This window comes from Calidris pugnax, unplaced genomic scaffold, assembly GCF_001431845.1.
Source record: "Calidris pugnax isolate Ruff unplaced genomic scaffold, ASM143184v1 scaffold36, whole genome shotgun sequence".
Classification (NCBI taxonomy): domain Eukaryota; kingdom Metazoa; phylum Chordata; class Aves; order Charadriiformes; family Scolopacidae; genus Calidris; species Calidris pugnax.
Window position 1 is genome coordinate 693,307 of NW_015090825.1, and position 15,202 is coordinate 708,508.

Here is a 15,202-nt window from a genome sequence, read left to right on the forward strand (position 1 = left end):
ACTGTGAGAGTGATTGAACGCTGGCTTAGGTTGGCCAGAGAGGTTGTGGGATCTCCAAGAGACATCTTGGGGAGGATCTTATTAATGTATATAAATTCCTGAAGGGAGGGTATAAGAAGAACCAGGTTCTTTTCAGTGGTACCCAGTGACAGGATAAGAGGCAGTGGGCACAAACTGAAATACAAGGGGCTCTGTCTGAACATCAGGAAAGAGTTTCTTACTGTGAGAGTGATTGAACGCTGGCTTAGGTTGGCCAGAGAGGTTGTGGGATCTCCATCCTTGAAGAGCTATTCAGTTCCAGGGCAGGGATGATCACTCCCTGTCCTGGTGACATGTTGTAAATTTGAGAACTGATTGTCCAGGAGGATGCTCAGTTTGATATAGAGTGTTGTGGCTGATTTGTTACAATGCACATCTCTGGGAAGGCATGGATTGGACATTTCTGCGAATTCCTCCATCACACACTTGCCTCTAAGGACGGTGTATTACACCCAGAAGGTTCTTTCCAAACTTGGGTAGGGCCTGTAGACAGCAAGACAGGGAGTATGTACTGGAGAGAAAGGAAAAAGCAGAAGACAGGAGAGCAACCCAAGAGGAGGAAGTCTCTTCTGAATGCTTTGAATGGATATTAGAGAAGTCTAAAGGGAGCTGAGGAGCCCAGAGAGGGAGAATTTGCTGTAGTCATGATGAGAGTGCCCAGACCAAAGGGAAAAGGCTGTGGCCAAAGGCACCACAACTGCCAACAGGGCCAGTGTGATCATGAAGATGGTGTTATTTGTGAACAAGTGGAGAAGTGAAGGCTGGCGGGGCAGAATTAGGAGCTAGGTTTGGATGTGTTCCACTATTTTCTCTCAAATACCAGCAATAAGCTGAGTTCTTAGTTTGGACAGAAAGTAGAGAGGAAGCGATCGCACCCTAGGAGGGTATGCAGGCAACACACAGCTAAGTTAATAGCTAAGCTAATAAATAAATCTGACTCCTGCAGCTGAGATGTCTGTGCTGTACTCCCAGTGAAATGAGCATTAGGACACAAATCACAGCAGGACTAAATCGATCAGTTTTCCAGGAGCCAACAATGCTGCTTCCCAGTTCCTCACCACAGAAGCAGCATAGCCTCCCAAACCCCTCTGGAACAAGCGGCTTCTCTAGCACGTTTAATTCACTAAATCCAGCATTTCTTTTTTAACTAAAGGATGTAAAAGCCTCAGAGCTCTGACAAAGAACATCCATCTCTTCCAATAACAGAGCCCTGGAAAGTGGACTCTCTTACCGTCAACAGCAGGGCCACGGCTTAAAAGAGAAACATCCTTTCAATAGGCCAGTCTCAAAGAATTTGTAGGTGTATTAATCACACTCAGGATGTTCAAGTCACCCAACCTCGTGCACGATCAGCTGAACCTGGAATTCCTCTTGCGGTGGCAAAGCTTTGCAGGAGCTGGAGGGGGACCCCCCTCCCCTTTATTCCCCGGTACAACCAAAACAGCACGTCGGGCGGGAACAAGAACAGAAGGCTTGAGGCCACGAAGCAATTTTTTTCACAACGTTTATGCTTGTTTAACCAGAAGTCACCCTGGAGGCGCAGGGGAGGACAAGTCCAGTCCAAGGAGAGAGGTGGCCTGCTTCTGCTGCGTCCTACAGAGGGAGGGAAGGTGGGAAGCCAGGGTTCGATGGCGCAGGGTGGCCCTTCACCTCCTGCATCGGTACAGGCTGAAGTGTGGCTGGAGCTGCCTGGTGGAAAAGGACTTGGGGGTTCTAATTGACAAACGGCTGAATATGAGCCGGCCGTGTGCCCAGGTGGCCAAGAAAGCCAATGGCATCCTGGCTTGTATCAAAAATAGTGTGACCAGCAGAAGGAGGGAGGTGATTGTCCCCCTGTACTCAGCACTGGTGAGGCCACACCTCGAGTATTGTGTCCAGTTTTGGGCACCTCAATCCTAGAGAGATCTCGAGGTCCTGGAGCGGGTGCAGAGGAGGGCAACGAAGCTGGTGAAGGGCCTGGAGAATAAATCGTACAAAGAGCGATTGAAGGAGCTGGGACTGTTTAGTTTGAGGAAGAGGAGGCTGAGGGGTGACCTCATCACTCCCTACAACTACTTGAAAGGACACTGTAGAGAGGTTGGTGCTGGTCTCTTCTCACAGGGAATTAGCAATAGAACGAGAAGGAATGGCTTCGAGCTGCAACAGGGTAAGTTTAGACTGGACATTAGGAAGAAATTCTTCACAGAAAGAGTCGTCAGACACCGGAATAGGCTGCCCAGGGAGGGAGGTGGTTGAGTGACCATCCCTGAAAGTGTTTAAGAGTGGTTTAGATGTGGTGTTGGGGGAGATGGTGTAGGGAAGGTGGTAAGGAGGGTTGATGGTTGGATTCTGTGATCCCAAGGGTCTTCTCCAACCAGAATGATTCTATGATTCTTCTGCCGTGGCCACCACTCTGCAGCTGATCCGGACCCGCAGAAGGGCCGGAGGTGAGCGCTTGGCTTCCAGCCGAAGCCGTGACAGGGCGACGGGGACGACGAGGACGAGGGGGAGGCCCGGACGGACCAGCCCCGACCCGCCAGAGAGCTCGCGCCGCCTCACGGCTCCTGGCGGGGCGAAGGGCGGGGCGAGGGGGGCGTGCTTCTCCCCCATTGGGCGAGCGGCTCCCGCCTCGAGGTGGGGGTGGGAAGGGCTAGCCTGCGGGAGCGCCTGTCTGCTGGCCCCTCATCGTTCATTGGGCGAGAAGCCAGAGGAGGCGGGATCTTTACGTCTTTTTTCACTGCCTATTGGAGGGAGAAGAGGAAGGAGGCGGGCTCCGGAGCCGCCCCCTTAATAAGACGGGGAGGGCTTTAAAAGCCGCCCTTTTTCACCGCCGCGCCTCATTGGCTGAGGAGTCGCTAGTGGGCGCGGCCATCCCGGCGGTGTCGCGGGTTTCCATTGGTGGAGAGCGCAAGTTTCCGCCACGCCCTTCCTGCTTCCGGTTCACGGGGCGGGCGAGAGGAGCCGGCCGGGAGCGCGGAGGAGGCCGGTGCCATCCACGCCCGCGGGCCCCGGGCCGCCCCGCCGCCGCCACCGGGCGCGCAGCACGGGATGCTGGTGAGCGGCGGATCGCTCTTCCCTCGGTGCGGCCGTGCCTCTGCCCGTGGGCGGCGGGGGGAGGCCGGGCGGCGCGGCAGCAGGTGGGTTCGGCGGGGCGGCTGGGCCCCGGCGGAGGGCGGGAGGGAGGTGGAGGGCGGTGGGGAGGAGGAGCGGGGTGGCACCGAGCTCCCCGGGGGCCGCGGCGGGAGTGAAGCTGCGGCCTATCCCCGGGCGGCGGCAGCCGGGCCAAGGGGAAGGTGAATGGCGTCGCCCCCGTCGCTTTTCTGAACCGCAGGCGGTGTGCGGGGGAAGCTGCCCGGAGGAGCCGCGGGCAGCGCGGACAGGCGGGGTCTGCTGCTGCGGCCTATCCCCGGGCGGCGGCAGCCGGGCCAAGGGGAAGGTGAATGGCGTCGCCCCCGTCGCTTTTCTGAACCGCAGGCGGTGTGCGGGGGAAGCTGCCCGGAGGAGCCGCGGGCAGCGCGGACAGGCGGGTTCTGCTTTTGGTCTTGTGAGAGACGAGTCACGAGTTCCTGGGTCACGGGCTTCCCCCTCTCAGCATCCCTAACCTCCGCCTCTGACCAGCCTGCGGCCCCAGAGCCGGCCGGGCAGCTGTAAGCTGTCCCGAGGGACTCTGCAGGGATGGAGGGTAAACATTAGGTTCGGCAAAACGGGCCGTCGCTCTCAAGGGGCTCTCTGTCTGGCTGCAGCCGGCTGCTTATTTAATTGTGGGTCTGTTGGGTGCCTTCTGCTGCCAGTGTCTGGAGCCTTGCTTAAACCTGCCATGGGAGAGGCAGAGAGGAATCCGTTGCACTGCTGAGGTTGGCTGCTGCAGTCATTGACTGGTTTATATGTGATTTTTAGCATGAAGCTGAAAGCCAGTTCCTCTAGATTTCATGATTATTTTCATTACTGCCTCTTCAGTTGGATCTTACATAGGATGTCATAGAATCATAGAATGGTCAGAGTTGGAAGGGACATGAAAGACCATCCAGTTCCAACCCCCCTGCCCTGGGCAGGGACACCTCCCACCAGACCAGGTTGCTCAAAGCCCCATCCAGTCTGGCCTGGAACACCTCCAGGGATGGGGCAGCCACAGCTGCTCTGGGCAACCTGTTCCAGTGTCTCACCATCCTCACAGCAAATATTTTCTTCCTAATATCTAATCTAAATCTCCCCTCTTCCAATTTAAAACCATTACCCCTTGTCCTGTCACTACACTTCCTGACAGAGTCCCTCCCCAGCTCTCCTGTAGCTCCCTGCAGATATTTGGAGGCTGCTCTAAGGTCTCCCCGGAGCCTTCTCTTCTCCAGGCTGAACAACCCCAGCTCTCTCAGCCTGTCCTCACAGCAGAGGTGCTCCAGCCCTCTGATCATCTTTGTGGCCTGAAGATGTCTCTGATGTCTCAGTTTCCTCTTCCCCCCATATAAACAGAAGAAAACTGATCTGTGAAGTTGCAGCTTAGTATTAAATACTTTCAGATTCTCAGCTGAAGTAGCACTACAACAGTAATGTAATTATAAAGATTAAGGCACTTGAACAAACAGAGCCTGGCTAATCACAGTGGCCCTTCCCTGCAAGCTCCTCGCATGAGAGCTGCAAAGAGGCCTGGTAAATCATTCTCTACTGACTGGCTTCTCAGCACAATGCAATAGCAAACAATGCCTTATGCCTCACATTTAGTCCAGCATTCAGCCTGCTGGGCTCTGCTCTGACTGAATCAATGCTAATTAACTCGCTCAGTACTTTTCGTGGACCTGAGGCAGAATTTGGAAAAGAATTCCAAATCGGCCCGGTGAATTGTCTTGGACTATGTGCAAGAGATTCAGATTTAGTTTCTCTTGGGAACTGTGAGATGTTTCTAGGTTTTGACTTCTCCTTTTGGCAGTCAGGGCTGAGGAAGTGGCCAATCATTGATTCCATGACCCTGAAGTTAGTTTGCGGAGGGACTAACCCAGTTAATCCTCTGTGTTCTCTGTGGTGTGTGTCCAGGATGTCATCGCCGTGCCGTCCCTCTGCTGTGCTGGTAGTCTTTGTGGCCCTTGCTGTCGGTGCGAGGGCCGACCAGGTGGAAGAGAAGACCTGCGATGTGATCGGTGATGAGAGCAGCGAGTCCCAAATGGAAAGAGCCCTGCTGAAGAAACTAGAACCCCTGAGCCAAATGAGGTACCGTACGTTGTGCTGCCGGCCTCGGGGCTGCACCGTGTCTACCCTTAGCCTGAGAGGAGGGGAAACTTGGGGCCAGGCTGTGGAACGAGCTCCCCTCTTAGTATGGACTGTGACTGGCTTCCAGCCTTGGCCAAGAAGGCCAATGGCATCCTGGGTTGCATCAGGAAGAGCGTGACCAGCAGACCCAGAGGGGTCATCCTGCCCCTCTGCTCTGCCCTGGGGAGGCCCCATCTGGAGCACTGGGACCAGTTCTGGGCTCCCCAGTTCCAGAAGGACAGGGAACTGCTGGAGAGGGTACAGCAGAGGGCTACAGAGATGATGGAGGGATTGGAGCATCTCCTGTATGAGGAGAGGCTGAGGGACTTGGGTCTTTTTAGTCTGGAGAAGAGAAGGCTGAGGGGGGATCTGATCAATGCTCATCGATACTTAAAGGGAGGGTGTCAAGAGGAAGGGGCTGGTCTTTTTTCAGTGGTGCCCAGGGACAGGACAAGAGGAAATGGGCACAAAGTTGAGTATAAGAAGTTCCACCTAAACATGAGGAGGAGCTTCTTTCCTGTGAGGGTGGCAGAGCGCTGGCAGAGGCTGCCCAGGGAGGTGGTGGAGTCTCCTTCTCTGGAGACATTCCAAACCCACCTGGACACGTTCCTGTGCAACCTGCTCTGGGTGGACCTGCTCTGGCAGGGGGGTTGGACTGGGTGGTCTCCAGAGGTCCCTTCCAACCCCATGTGATCCAGTGAAATGTCTGCTGCTCTGAGCCCTGTTCTTTGTAATCTTACAGGCTGTTTGTTCTGTCCTCTCCCTGCTGCAGGTTTAACGTGACTGTGGAAAAAGGCAAAACAGAAAACTACGTCTACCATTTCAGGGTGTGCAGGGAAGTCAACAGCAGCCAGCATGATTTTGGTGGCCTGGTGCAAACAGATAGACGGAATGGAAAGACTACAGTGATAGGAAGAATCAATGAAACCCAGGTTTTCAATGGAAGTAAGATTCCACCCAGTACTTTTCTACTCGGTATCTGCCTTTCACCTCCTGGTCTGGATTTGCAGTCTGTGTTCTTTATCTCTCGGCAGGTGACTGGATCATGCTCATTTATAAAGGAGGTGATTCATATGGCAGTCACTGCAGTGGTGAGAAGAGAAGAGCTGTGATAATGATTTCTTGCAAGCGGGGAGTGACAGCGGTGAGTGACACCCAAGGTGGGAGAGGAGCAGGAGGCTGCCAGACAAACAGTTGTTTATGAGGAGAAGGGCTTTGAGAAGGCAGCAAGGTTTTCTTCTGTCCTCCAGTGTCTGTTCCTAGCTGCATCGACAGTGATGAAACTGTCTTCTGGTGAAGTTTGGCATGGCTGGGCATATTTTCACATGACTTAACTTTTCCCAATTTGCAGAGTTCATTCAGCATTATTTCGGAAGAGCGGGAAAAGGAGCAGGAGTGTTTCTACCTCTTTGAGATGGACAGCAGTTTGGCTTGTCCAGCTGAGGATTCCCACCTCAGTGTTGGCTCCATTCTACTGATCACGTGAGTCATTGCAAGAGCTGTTTGTGTCCGGGCCATAATCTTCAGTGCCATTTAGAAACATAGCAAATGCTATACTAGATCAGACAATTGTAGTATAGCTACACACAGCTGCTGGTGGATGTTGTTGTGCCTCAGCTTTTTGGACAAAAGCTCTTGCTTAAAGCATGATGCTGCAGAGCTGCTCTGTTCTCTGTAGACATCCTCCTTCATAATTTACAAACAAGCACACTGAAATACTTGTTAGGGGTGCACCTGCTGGAAAGGAAGGACCTGAGGAGAAGGATCTGGGGGTCCTTGTGGATAGTAAACCATCCACGAGCCAGCAATGTGCCCTGGTCACCAAGAGGGCCAATGGGATCCTGGGCTGCATAGGGAAGAGTGTGGCCAGTAGGTCCTGGGAGGTCATTCTCCCCCTCTGCTCTGCACTGGGGAGGCCACAACTGGAATCCTGCGTCCAGTTCTGGGCTCCCCAGTTCAAGAGGGACAGGGAACTGCTGGAGAGAGAAATTAACATGATTGAGGGATTGGAGCATCTCCCTTACGAGGAAAGGTTTAAAGAGCTGGGACTCATTAGCCTGGAGAAGACTGAGGGAAGACCTCATCTATGTTTACAAGTTCCTAAAGGGTGGGTTGAGGGAGGATGGAGCTGGACTCTTTTCAGTGGTTCCCAGTGACAGGACGAGGGGCAACGGGCACAAGCGGGAACATGGGAAGTTCCACTCCAATCTGAGGAAGAACTTCTTTGGGGTGAGGGTGGCAGAGCCCTGGAAGAGGCTGCCCAGGGAGGATGTGGAGTCCCCTTCTCTGGAGATCTTCAAGACCCGCCTGGATGCCATCCTGAGTGATGTGCTCTGGGCAACCCTGCTTTGTCAGGGGAGTTGGACTAGATGGTCTCTAGAGGTCCCTTCCAACTCTAACAATTCCAATGTGATTCCATGAAATACAGAAGGTGCCTCTTCCTAAAGTTCAGACCAGGAGTCTTGACTCATTTTCTGTGTTTGTGCTTAGAGGCACTACTTCATGTAATACTGCTGAAGGATTTGTAGTAGCAGAATCAATATTTTGGGGACCTTTTCTGGTCTGATCTCTGTTTAAAGTTCTTTTCTTGAGTAGTGCTTAGCTACTTGTTCCCATATGTCTGTGAAAGGGAGCTGGCTCAGAAGAGATTGTCTAGCGGATTTCCTCAGCTCTGACTTTTTAATTCTGCCCTCCAGGTTTGCTTCACTAATTGCAGTCTACATCATTGGTGGGTTCCTCTACCAGCGCCTTGTAGTGGGAGCAAAGGGCATGGAGCAGTTTCCTCACTTTGCCTTCTGGCAAGATCTGGGCAATTTGGTGGCGGTGAGTGAAAAATTGCTGTATGTTCCCAGCCTGGCCTGTGTGTTAGGGTGGGAGAAAATGGCATTTCCCTCATCTTTGTGGACTGTCTCTTGGGTATATGTACCACCAAGTACTTTGAGTCAGAAGGAGGTATTTATTTGGTTGGGTATTTATTTGGTTGGGTATTTATTTGGTTGGGTATTTATTTGGTTGGGTATTTATTTGGTTGGGTATTTATTTGGTTGGGTATTTATTTGGTTGGGTATTTATTTGGTTGGGTATTTATTTGGTTGGGTATTTATTTGGTTGGGTATTTATTTGGTTGGGTATTTATTTGGTTGGGTATTTATTTGGTTGGGTATTTATTTGGTTGGGTATTTATTTGGTTGGGTATTTATTTGGTTGGGTATTTATTTGGTTGGGTATTTATTTGGTTGGGTATTTATTTGGTTGGGTATTTATTTGGTTGGGTATTTATTTGGTTGGGTATTTATTTGGTTGGGTATTTATTTGGTTGGGTATTTATTTGGTTGGGTATTTATTTGGTTGGGTATTTATTTGGTTGGGTATTTATTTGGTTGGGTATTTATTTGGTTGGGTATTTATTTGGTTGGGTATTTATTTGGTTGGGTATTTATTTGGTTGGGTATTTATTTGGTTGGGTATTTATTTGGTTGGGTATTTATTTGGTTGGGTATTTATTTGGTTGGGTATTTATTTGGTTGGGTATTTATTTGGTTGGGTATTTATTTGGTTGGGTATTTATTTGGTTGGGTATTTATTTGGTTGGGTATTTATTTGGTTGGGTATTTATTTGGTTGGGTATTTATTTGGTTGGGTATTTATTTGGTTGGGTATTTATTTGGTTGGGTATTTATTTGGTTGGGTATTTATTTGGTTGGGTATTTATTTGGTTGGGTATTTATTTGGTTGGGTATTTATTTGGTTGGGTATTTATTTGGTTGGGTATTTATTTGGTTGGGTATTTATTTGGTTGGGTATTTATTTGGTTGGGTTTTTTTGATGTGTGGTGGTGGTGATTTTTGTTGTTTTTTGGGTTCTGGGTTCATTTTGGTTGGATATTTGTTGGGTTTTTTTTGAGTACTCTATTTTTTGAATCCTTGCTGAGTCTGATTCCCTGCCAGTGCTCAGTAGCGATTAACACTTTAAAGGTAGGAATGATACTCTGGGGACTGTGAAATGTTTGTGTCCGACTCCCCGAAACCTTTCCTTGGTCGCTGTAGGCAGTGCCATTTATTGTCCACCCTGCTCTCAGCATGATGTTGTGTACTGTTAATTAGTACCACATTCTACCCCAGAGCTTTCAATACCACGTAAGGTATTTGTCTATACCTTCTCTTGCCCAGACAAGTTCTGGGGGCCTGTCGCAGGGTAGCGCAGGGATAGATATAATCCCTTAGCCATAAAGATATGGCAGAAGCTGCTTTGTTTTGGATTGCATACAGTCTGATTCCAGTGCCATATCCTGTCCTTGTAGGATGGCTGTGACTTTGTCTGCCGATCGAAGCCTCGCACCGCGCCGGCTGCGTACCGTGGTGTGGGTGACGACCAGCTGGGTGAGGAGTCAGAAGAACGAGATGACCACTTGCTACCAATGTGATAGGGCTTTCAACACTTCCCAATTCTTTTCTCCCCAGCGCTTCTTTAGCCAGGTGCCTCCCAGCCAGTTCTCTTTCTCTCACTTCTGATTTCCTTTACACTCTTTGCTTTTGGCTCTCTCTGGTGTGTTCAAGTCCCATGGATGCCTCTGGGTGCGCTCAGCACTGGTCCCTGATGGCATGTCTTTGGAATATAATGCAGCTTGAGGTTTTTTTTTTAAAAAGCAGCAGAGCTCTAGAGCTGGGGGGAGAGTGCTGAGAGTTGAGTAGAAGATGGCAAGAAAGCAGTATGAGCATTCAGCACTGAGCAGGAATGGGAGATGAATCACTGAGGGGGGAAAAAAAGGGCCATGGATGGGTGAAGAAAGGGGAAGGAAAAGGAGGCAGTGAGTTAAAACAGCTGAGATGGTAGGAGGGATCTTTTGTCTTTTTTTTTGTTTCCCCCCCCTTGGGTTTACAGGATCTCTAAGACACTGGAATTATTTTTCTTTGAATGCATTTTCAGCTTTTCTAGCTTCTGCACTGTTACGCACTGTTTGGGCCAGCATACCCTGCACAGAGCGCTCTAGGCCAGGCTCCATGGGGGTGGAAGAAGCATTGGCACCTCTGCAGTCTTTTCTTTTCCTACTGGCAATATGTTGAAGAGTACGCACCAGTTTCCTTCAACAGATATAAAGGGATACGTGCCTTCCTCTCAGACTGGAGAGGGGCAATGCTAAAAAACCATAGGAGTTAAATTTACAGTCTTGTGACTTTCCAGTTCAGTCAAAATATTGTCTCGGTCTTCTCAATCCTTGAGAAGCAAAAGGAAATGATGTGCTGCTAAGTAAAGGGAAGGTTTGCTGAAACTGAAACCAAGGCAAAATGAGAAAGGTATCTGTCACTCCAGTTCTGTTCCAAGCTTCCCGAGGTGACTGCTCACGCAGCTCAGTCACCTCACTGTGATTTTGTGCTCTCTGAAAGTTCCTTGTTTGGCAGAGGGTTTTCCTGTGAAGCTACCAGAATATTTAATTATTTTTTTTTTTTATAAAAAAGGAATCATAGAAGCCGAGGACAAAAATGCTACCACATTAAAAAGTGCATAAGGGACTCCCAGGCTTACAAGGTCAGCTTTCATCAATCACTATCCCATTAAGCATCATGTAGACCAGTCTTAAGATACCTGCAGATGGTACTTGCACACTGCTGCTGGCTGGGAGGGAGGGACAGACCTTCTCCTGGGGCCCTGGTGAAAAGCAGGTACGGCTGAGTTGTAAGACTTCATTGGAACCCTCAGGAATTTGGCACTTTGATTCCTAACTGCTTGTGATGTGAGGGGCTGGGCTCTAAGCATTCTGCCCTGTTGTAGGCTGGCAGAGAACTGCCTTCAGTTTTGAGGCAGAGACTGTGAATAAACAAGCCACTGCTGCTAACAGCAGAGTACAGACAAAGGTTCGTGTATTTTTAATACTGCCAAAGCAGTCCCAACAGTGACATTGAGGGGGAAAAGGGGGTGGCCCTGCTTTCTTGCTGGGTTTAGAGTGGGCAAACAATTCCTGCTTTCTTTGACTTTTGTTACGATTTCAATCTTTCTCATGACATGGGAAAAATAGGAAGTCACCAAGTTTGTTGTTACTGTATTTCATGGTGGTGTTTAAGGTAATTTTTTTTGTACAAAACACAACTTTCAAAAAAAATAAAATGACCAAAAAACCTGGTGAGGTGGTGTGCTGATGTAACAAGAACTTTTTTTGATGCCAGAGTGTCTTGCCCAAGGGTGGAGGGTCCTTACGTGGTGCCTTGTGCCTGAACTTCTTTTGCCAGGAATAGATCTCTTTGTTAACACACATCTTTTGCTGCCACCTTGTATCATTCCAGTTCCCTTTAGGGCTTGAGAGAGAAGGGTACACACATCTTTCAAAATTGAAACTTTAAAAGCTCTGGTAGGCACAGATGGGAAAAGCTTCCTATGCTCTGTATTTCTCTGCAGCAATAAAAATCAAAAGTAACTTTTTGATGAAGGTTGTACTTCTCAAACACTAATGTTTGTTGGGGGAAGTAGGTATAAAGCAGCCAGACCTGCAACCTGCTAAGCTTTAATAAGCATTTTGCCTTTTTTTTAATTAAGATTGAACATGAAATGAAGAAGCCTCCCCTATTAAGAAGATTGAACATGAAATGAAGAAGCCTCCCTCTTTGACCGAAATAAAATCCAGTCCTCAGAAGTAGCTAGTACCACAGGCAGAGTCGTGGTGTGCCTACCCTGCCAGAGGGCAAACTAAATAGGAATTTTATCACACCCAGCCTGCTAAGAATAAAATGGTTTAAGGACAGCCTTCCTCCACTGATGGCAGGTACAGATTCTAATCTGCCCTGCCCTCGGATGGCATCAGACCAAGTAGTGTGGCCAGGCTGCAAGTATGGGCACCTTCCTTTGGACCTGTTTTGATTCAAGAAGTCTCAGAAGTCTTCTCTCACAGGAATAGGGATGTCATTAAAGTGAGATTGAACAGTGCAGTTAAGATTAGGAAGCTGTTGCCACATTTTATCCATCTTCTAAGCACTTTCGCTTGTCTAACGTGGGTCAATAAAGAGCCTATTCCAAACATCTCTAATGTTTTCCTACCTATGCTATTGGGCCTCCTCCCACCTCACGACAGCTTTTCTGCAACAGTAGATGCTTTCCACACAGAACAGTTTTATGTTTTACTGGAATATTCATGTGAAACTTCTGAAAACGGAAAAGCTGAGACCCATAATTCATAAATCATCTTGCTTTCAGATACTTGGCTCGAGGGGGCACTTACCTCTTCATACTTCAGTTCTTCTGCTTGTTGGTTTGTTTTAAGCAGAGGTGCTTCTGGAAGAGAAGAACTCTGCCCAGGTTTTCACCTTTGGTGAACTGGTTACAAAACTTCAGAAGACCACATTTGGTCATTTAAAAAAGAAAACCCAAGCCTGGAGGGGCTGAAAGGGAGGGACTCAGCCTGTAACATAATTCTACCCGTTAGAAAGGAGAAGTAGTATTAAAGGATCAATATTCAGTTGGTAGAGAGTATGTTTTTGGTTTTGTTTTTTTTTTTAAACAGAGGAAGAGAAATATTTGTTTTACAACACACAAAAAAAGAGCCTGAGGCAGGCAATACAATCCCACCAGCTTAAACTTTGTCCCGAAAGCTCTCCTGAGGATAATGAAGACAGACACAAAAATAATACAAACTGATAAGAGAACACAAAAAGGAAAACAAAACAAAACAAAACAAACAAAAACCCCCAAACCAAAACCCCAGCCCATTTTATGAAGAGCCCCAAAACCAAAACCCCAGCCCATTTTATGAAGAGCCTTGGCGCTTCTGGAGACTGCTTTGGATTTGTAAATGATGCCCTAGCACAATGTGGGGACAGACCTAGTGCTGCAGGGTTCCCTAATATTATCCCCCTCCCCTTCGGTTTTCCCATCACCTTGTTGTAAGTACTCAGGATAAATCCTCCTCTGACTGGTTCCAAGAGGAGCATCTGGAGTGAACAGCTGCCACAACACTTTGTCTTCACTCTGCAACTCTACAGGAGACAGTAAAGCTAAGGCATCTCCTATTGCCACGGGCCTTCAAGTTTGGTATGCATGCTGGAATGGCTATTAAACCCAGTTCATGAACAGCCTAGGTTGTTGGTTTTTTTTCAAGAGTGGAACAGCAGCAGCTCCTTTTGCTCAAATTCTTGTTTGTCCACCTCTGTCACTTGGAATTTACAAGTTCCCCTTCCTAAATACCGCAAGCAGAGCCGCTCCCGATGTCCGTGTGGAGCAGGCGCTTCCTATGCCTCAAGTTCTGGCACAGCAAGATTCAAAACTAAGATCTAGCAGACCTGCTGTAGCAAAAAAGGCCCAAGGGCAGTTCCCCTTCAGAAGTCTGCTAGGACAGAAAGAGGTCCCCTTCCCATCCTTATGTGGTATACAGGAGAGGCATATTCGAAAAAATCAGGAAGAAGGAAAGATGTTTCAAGGCCCCAGGTGGGAGTTTTCCTCCCCCTTGTAGCACCATTAAGAGACCAAGATGTGGGCTTGTGCATGGCAGTTTCAGTCAGTTAAATTCCTTCTCGTTCTTCTTGAATGCAAGACCACAGGGGACTGCCTCATTCTTCCCCACCCCAACAGGATGCTCCAAAGCTGGCAGCTGCCCTAGGGTCAGAGAAAAAGCAACAACTTCTGGCTTCAGAGCTGTTAGGTCTCCTTGAGGACATTGATCTTGGCACAGATTTTGAGAGCTGGTCCCAGCTTGATGTTCATGGCACTCATGAGGTGTTCCTCCTTGAGAAGCAACAGGGCCTGGCCATCAATTTCCTGTGACCGGAATTCCTCAGCAATCTCCTGGCACCCTGTGAAACCAACAAAAATAGCACTGAGAAAGAGATGTGCCCTGGGCCTTACCCTTGTTCCCACTCTTTGGACCTCTGGGATGTACAGAAAGCAAGGCAGGAATCTAACAATCCCCCCCCCCTCCTCATTCTACTCCACGGGCTGCCTGAGAAGTACAAGTCATCCATCTGTAGGACCTACTCCAGTTCAGAAACATGTACAGAAGTGCAATAAAAACAATAGGTGCCACTGACTCTGCGTTCTTCCCAGAAAGAGACCCAACAAATTTCTCCATGCTACTTGATCACAAGTAGGAGGAGGATCTTAACTTCACCTTGCAGCGATGCAATGAACTCGTACACTTCCTCCACACTCCAACGACTGGGATTGCTGGATAGGAAGACTGGGTTGATGCCATGTAGATCTGGGGTAGGTGGGGCCATACTAGAGTTTGCCAGGTCCCTTTCTCCATGGCTGGCCCTTACTGACAGGGGTCCTGGAGACGTAGGTGACAAAGCTTCGTCATAGCTGGAGTTATCAGAGCCTCGGCTTGAGTCTTCCTGGCCCTACAAGCCCATAGGAAAGAAATAAAACAAAAGGTGTTTTGTAAGAAATTCACAATTACTAGGTGCAAAACAAGACGCTGAAAATAGAAGTTGTCCCAACAGTCAGCGACAACTGTCTCAGGCTGTTGGTCCAAGGGCAGCTGACACAAGAGCTCCCTAATGCCAGAAAGGCATTACCTTACTTTCGTCTCCCTTCCACTTCCTTCTCCCCATCTTCCCCCAGTCCATTCCTCTCTCTCATGTCAGTGCTGACGCTCATTTGATTCATCTATAATCTGATTCAAATCATTTAGGTGGAAGAATGCTAACCAAATTGGAAAAGGCGACTATTTCCTACCAAGGCTGTCAGCTGATCTCACTCACCGAGACCTCTGAGACACAGGTGGGAGTGAACAGAGTAAGCACAAATGCGAATCCACTTTTTGGTGTCGCAGACGACACCAAGCTGGGTGGCAGTGTTGATCTGCTGGAGGGTAGAGAGGCTCTGCAGAGAGATCTCGACAGGCTGGATCGATGGGCCGAGACCAACGGGATGAGGTTTAACAAGGCCAAGTGCCGGGTCCTGCCCTTGGGTCACACCAACCCCCTGCAGTGCTACAGGCTGGGGGCAGAGTGGCTGGAGCTGC

The 15,202-nt window shown here is 49.1% G+C and overlaps 2 protein-coding genes across 4 annotated transcripts in view; one reads left to right on the plus strand and one right to left on the minus strand.

Moving 5' to 3' along the window:
- The first annotated feature begins 2,956 nt into the window (after window positions 1-2,956).
- Window positions 2,957-11,665, plus strand: M6PR (mannose-6-phosphate receptor (cation dependent)). The gene is made up of 7 exons (XM_014940127.1): window positions 2,957-3,155; window positions 5,044-5,217; window positions 6,029-6,201; window positions 6,291-6,400; window positions 6,608-6,738; window positions 7,953-8,079; window positions 9,557-11,665. The coding sequence occupies exons 1-7, from the start codon at window positions 3,067-3,069 to the stop codon at window positions 9,677-9,679; spliced, it is 927 nt and encodes a 308-aa protein (XP_014795613.1). The 5' UTR covers window positions 2,957-3,066; the 3' UTR covers window positions 9,680-11,665.
- Window positions 11,666-12,968: 1,303 nt separating this feature from the next.
- Window positions 12,969-15,202, minus strand: part of PHC1 (polyhomeotic homolog 1 (Drosophila)) — an 18,747-nt gene continuing 16,513 nt past the window's right edge. For 2 of the 3 annotated variants that reach the window (XM_014940125.1, XM_014940124.1), the window contains 2 exons: window positions 14,345-14,576; window positions 12,969-14,030 (listed from right to left, as the gene is read on the minus strand). In XM_014940125.1, the coding sequence (XP_014795611.1) occupies window positions 13,876-14,030; window positions 14,345-14,576 (387 nt within the window). In that variant the 3' untranslated portion in view covers window positions 12,969-13,875. The remainder of the gene's footprint in view (window positions 14,031-14,344; window positions 14,577-15,202) is intronic. The other variant, XM_014940123.1, reaches the window with a different exon arrangement.

Excerpts from the sequence above, each read along its gene's own strand:
- M6PR (XM_014940127.1), top strand. The coding sequence starts at position 3,067 with ATGCTGGTGAGCGGCGGATCGCTCTTCCCTCGGTGCGGCCGTGCCTCT. Across the intron at positions 3,156-5,043 it reads GCCGGGCGGCGCGGCAGCAG|GATGTCATCGCCGTGCCGTC; the intron begins GTGGGTTCGGCG and ends GTGTGTGTCCAG. Across the intron at positions 6,401-6,607 it reads GCAAGCGGGGAGTGACAGCG|AGTTCATTCAGCATTATTTC; the intron begins GTGAGTGACACC and ends CCCAATTTGCAG.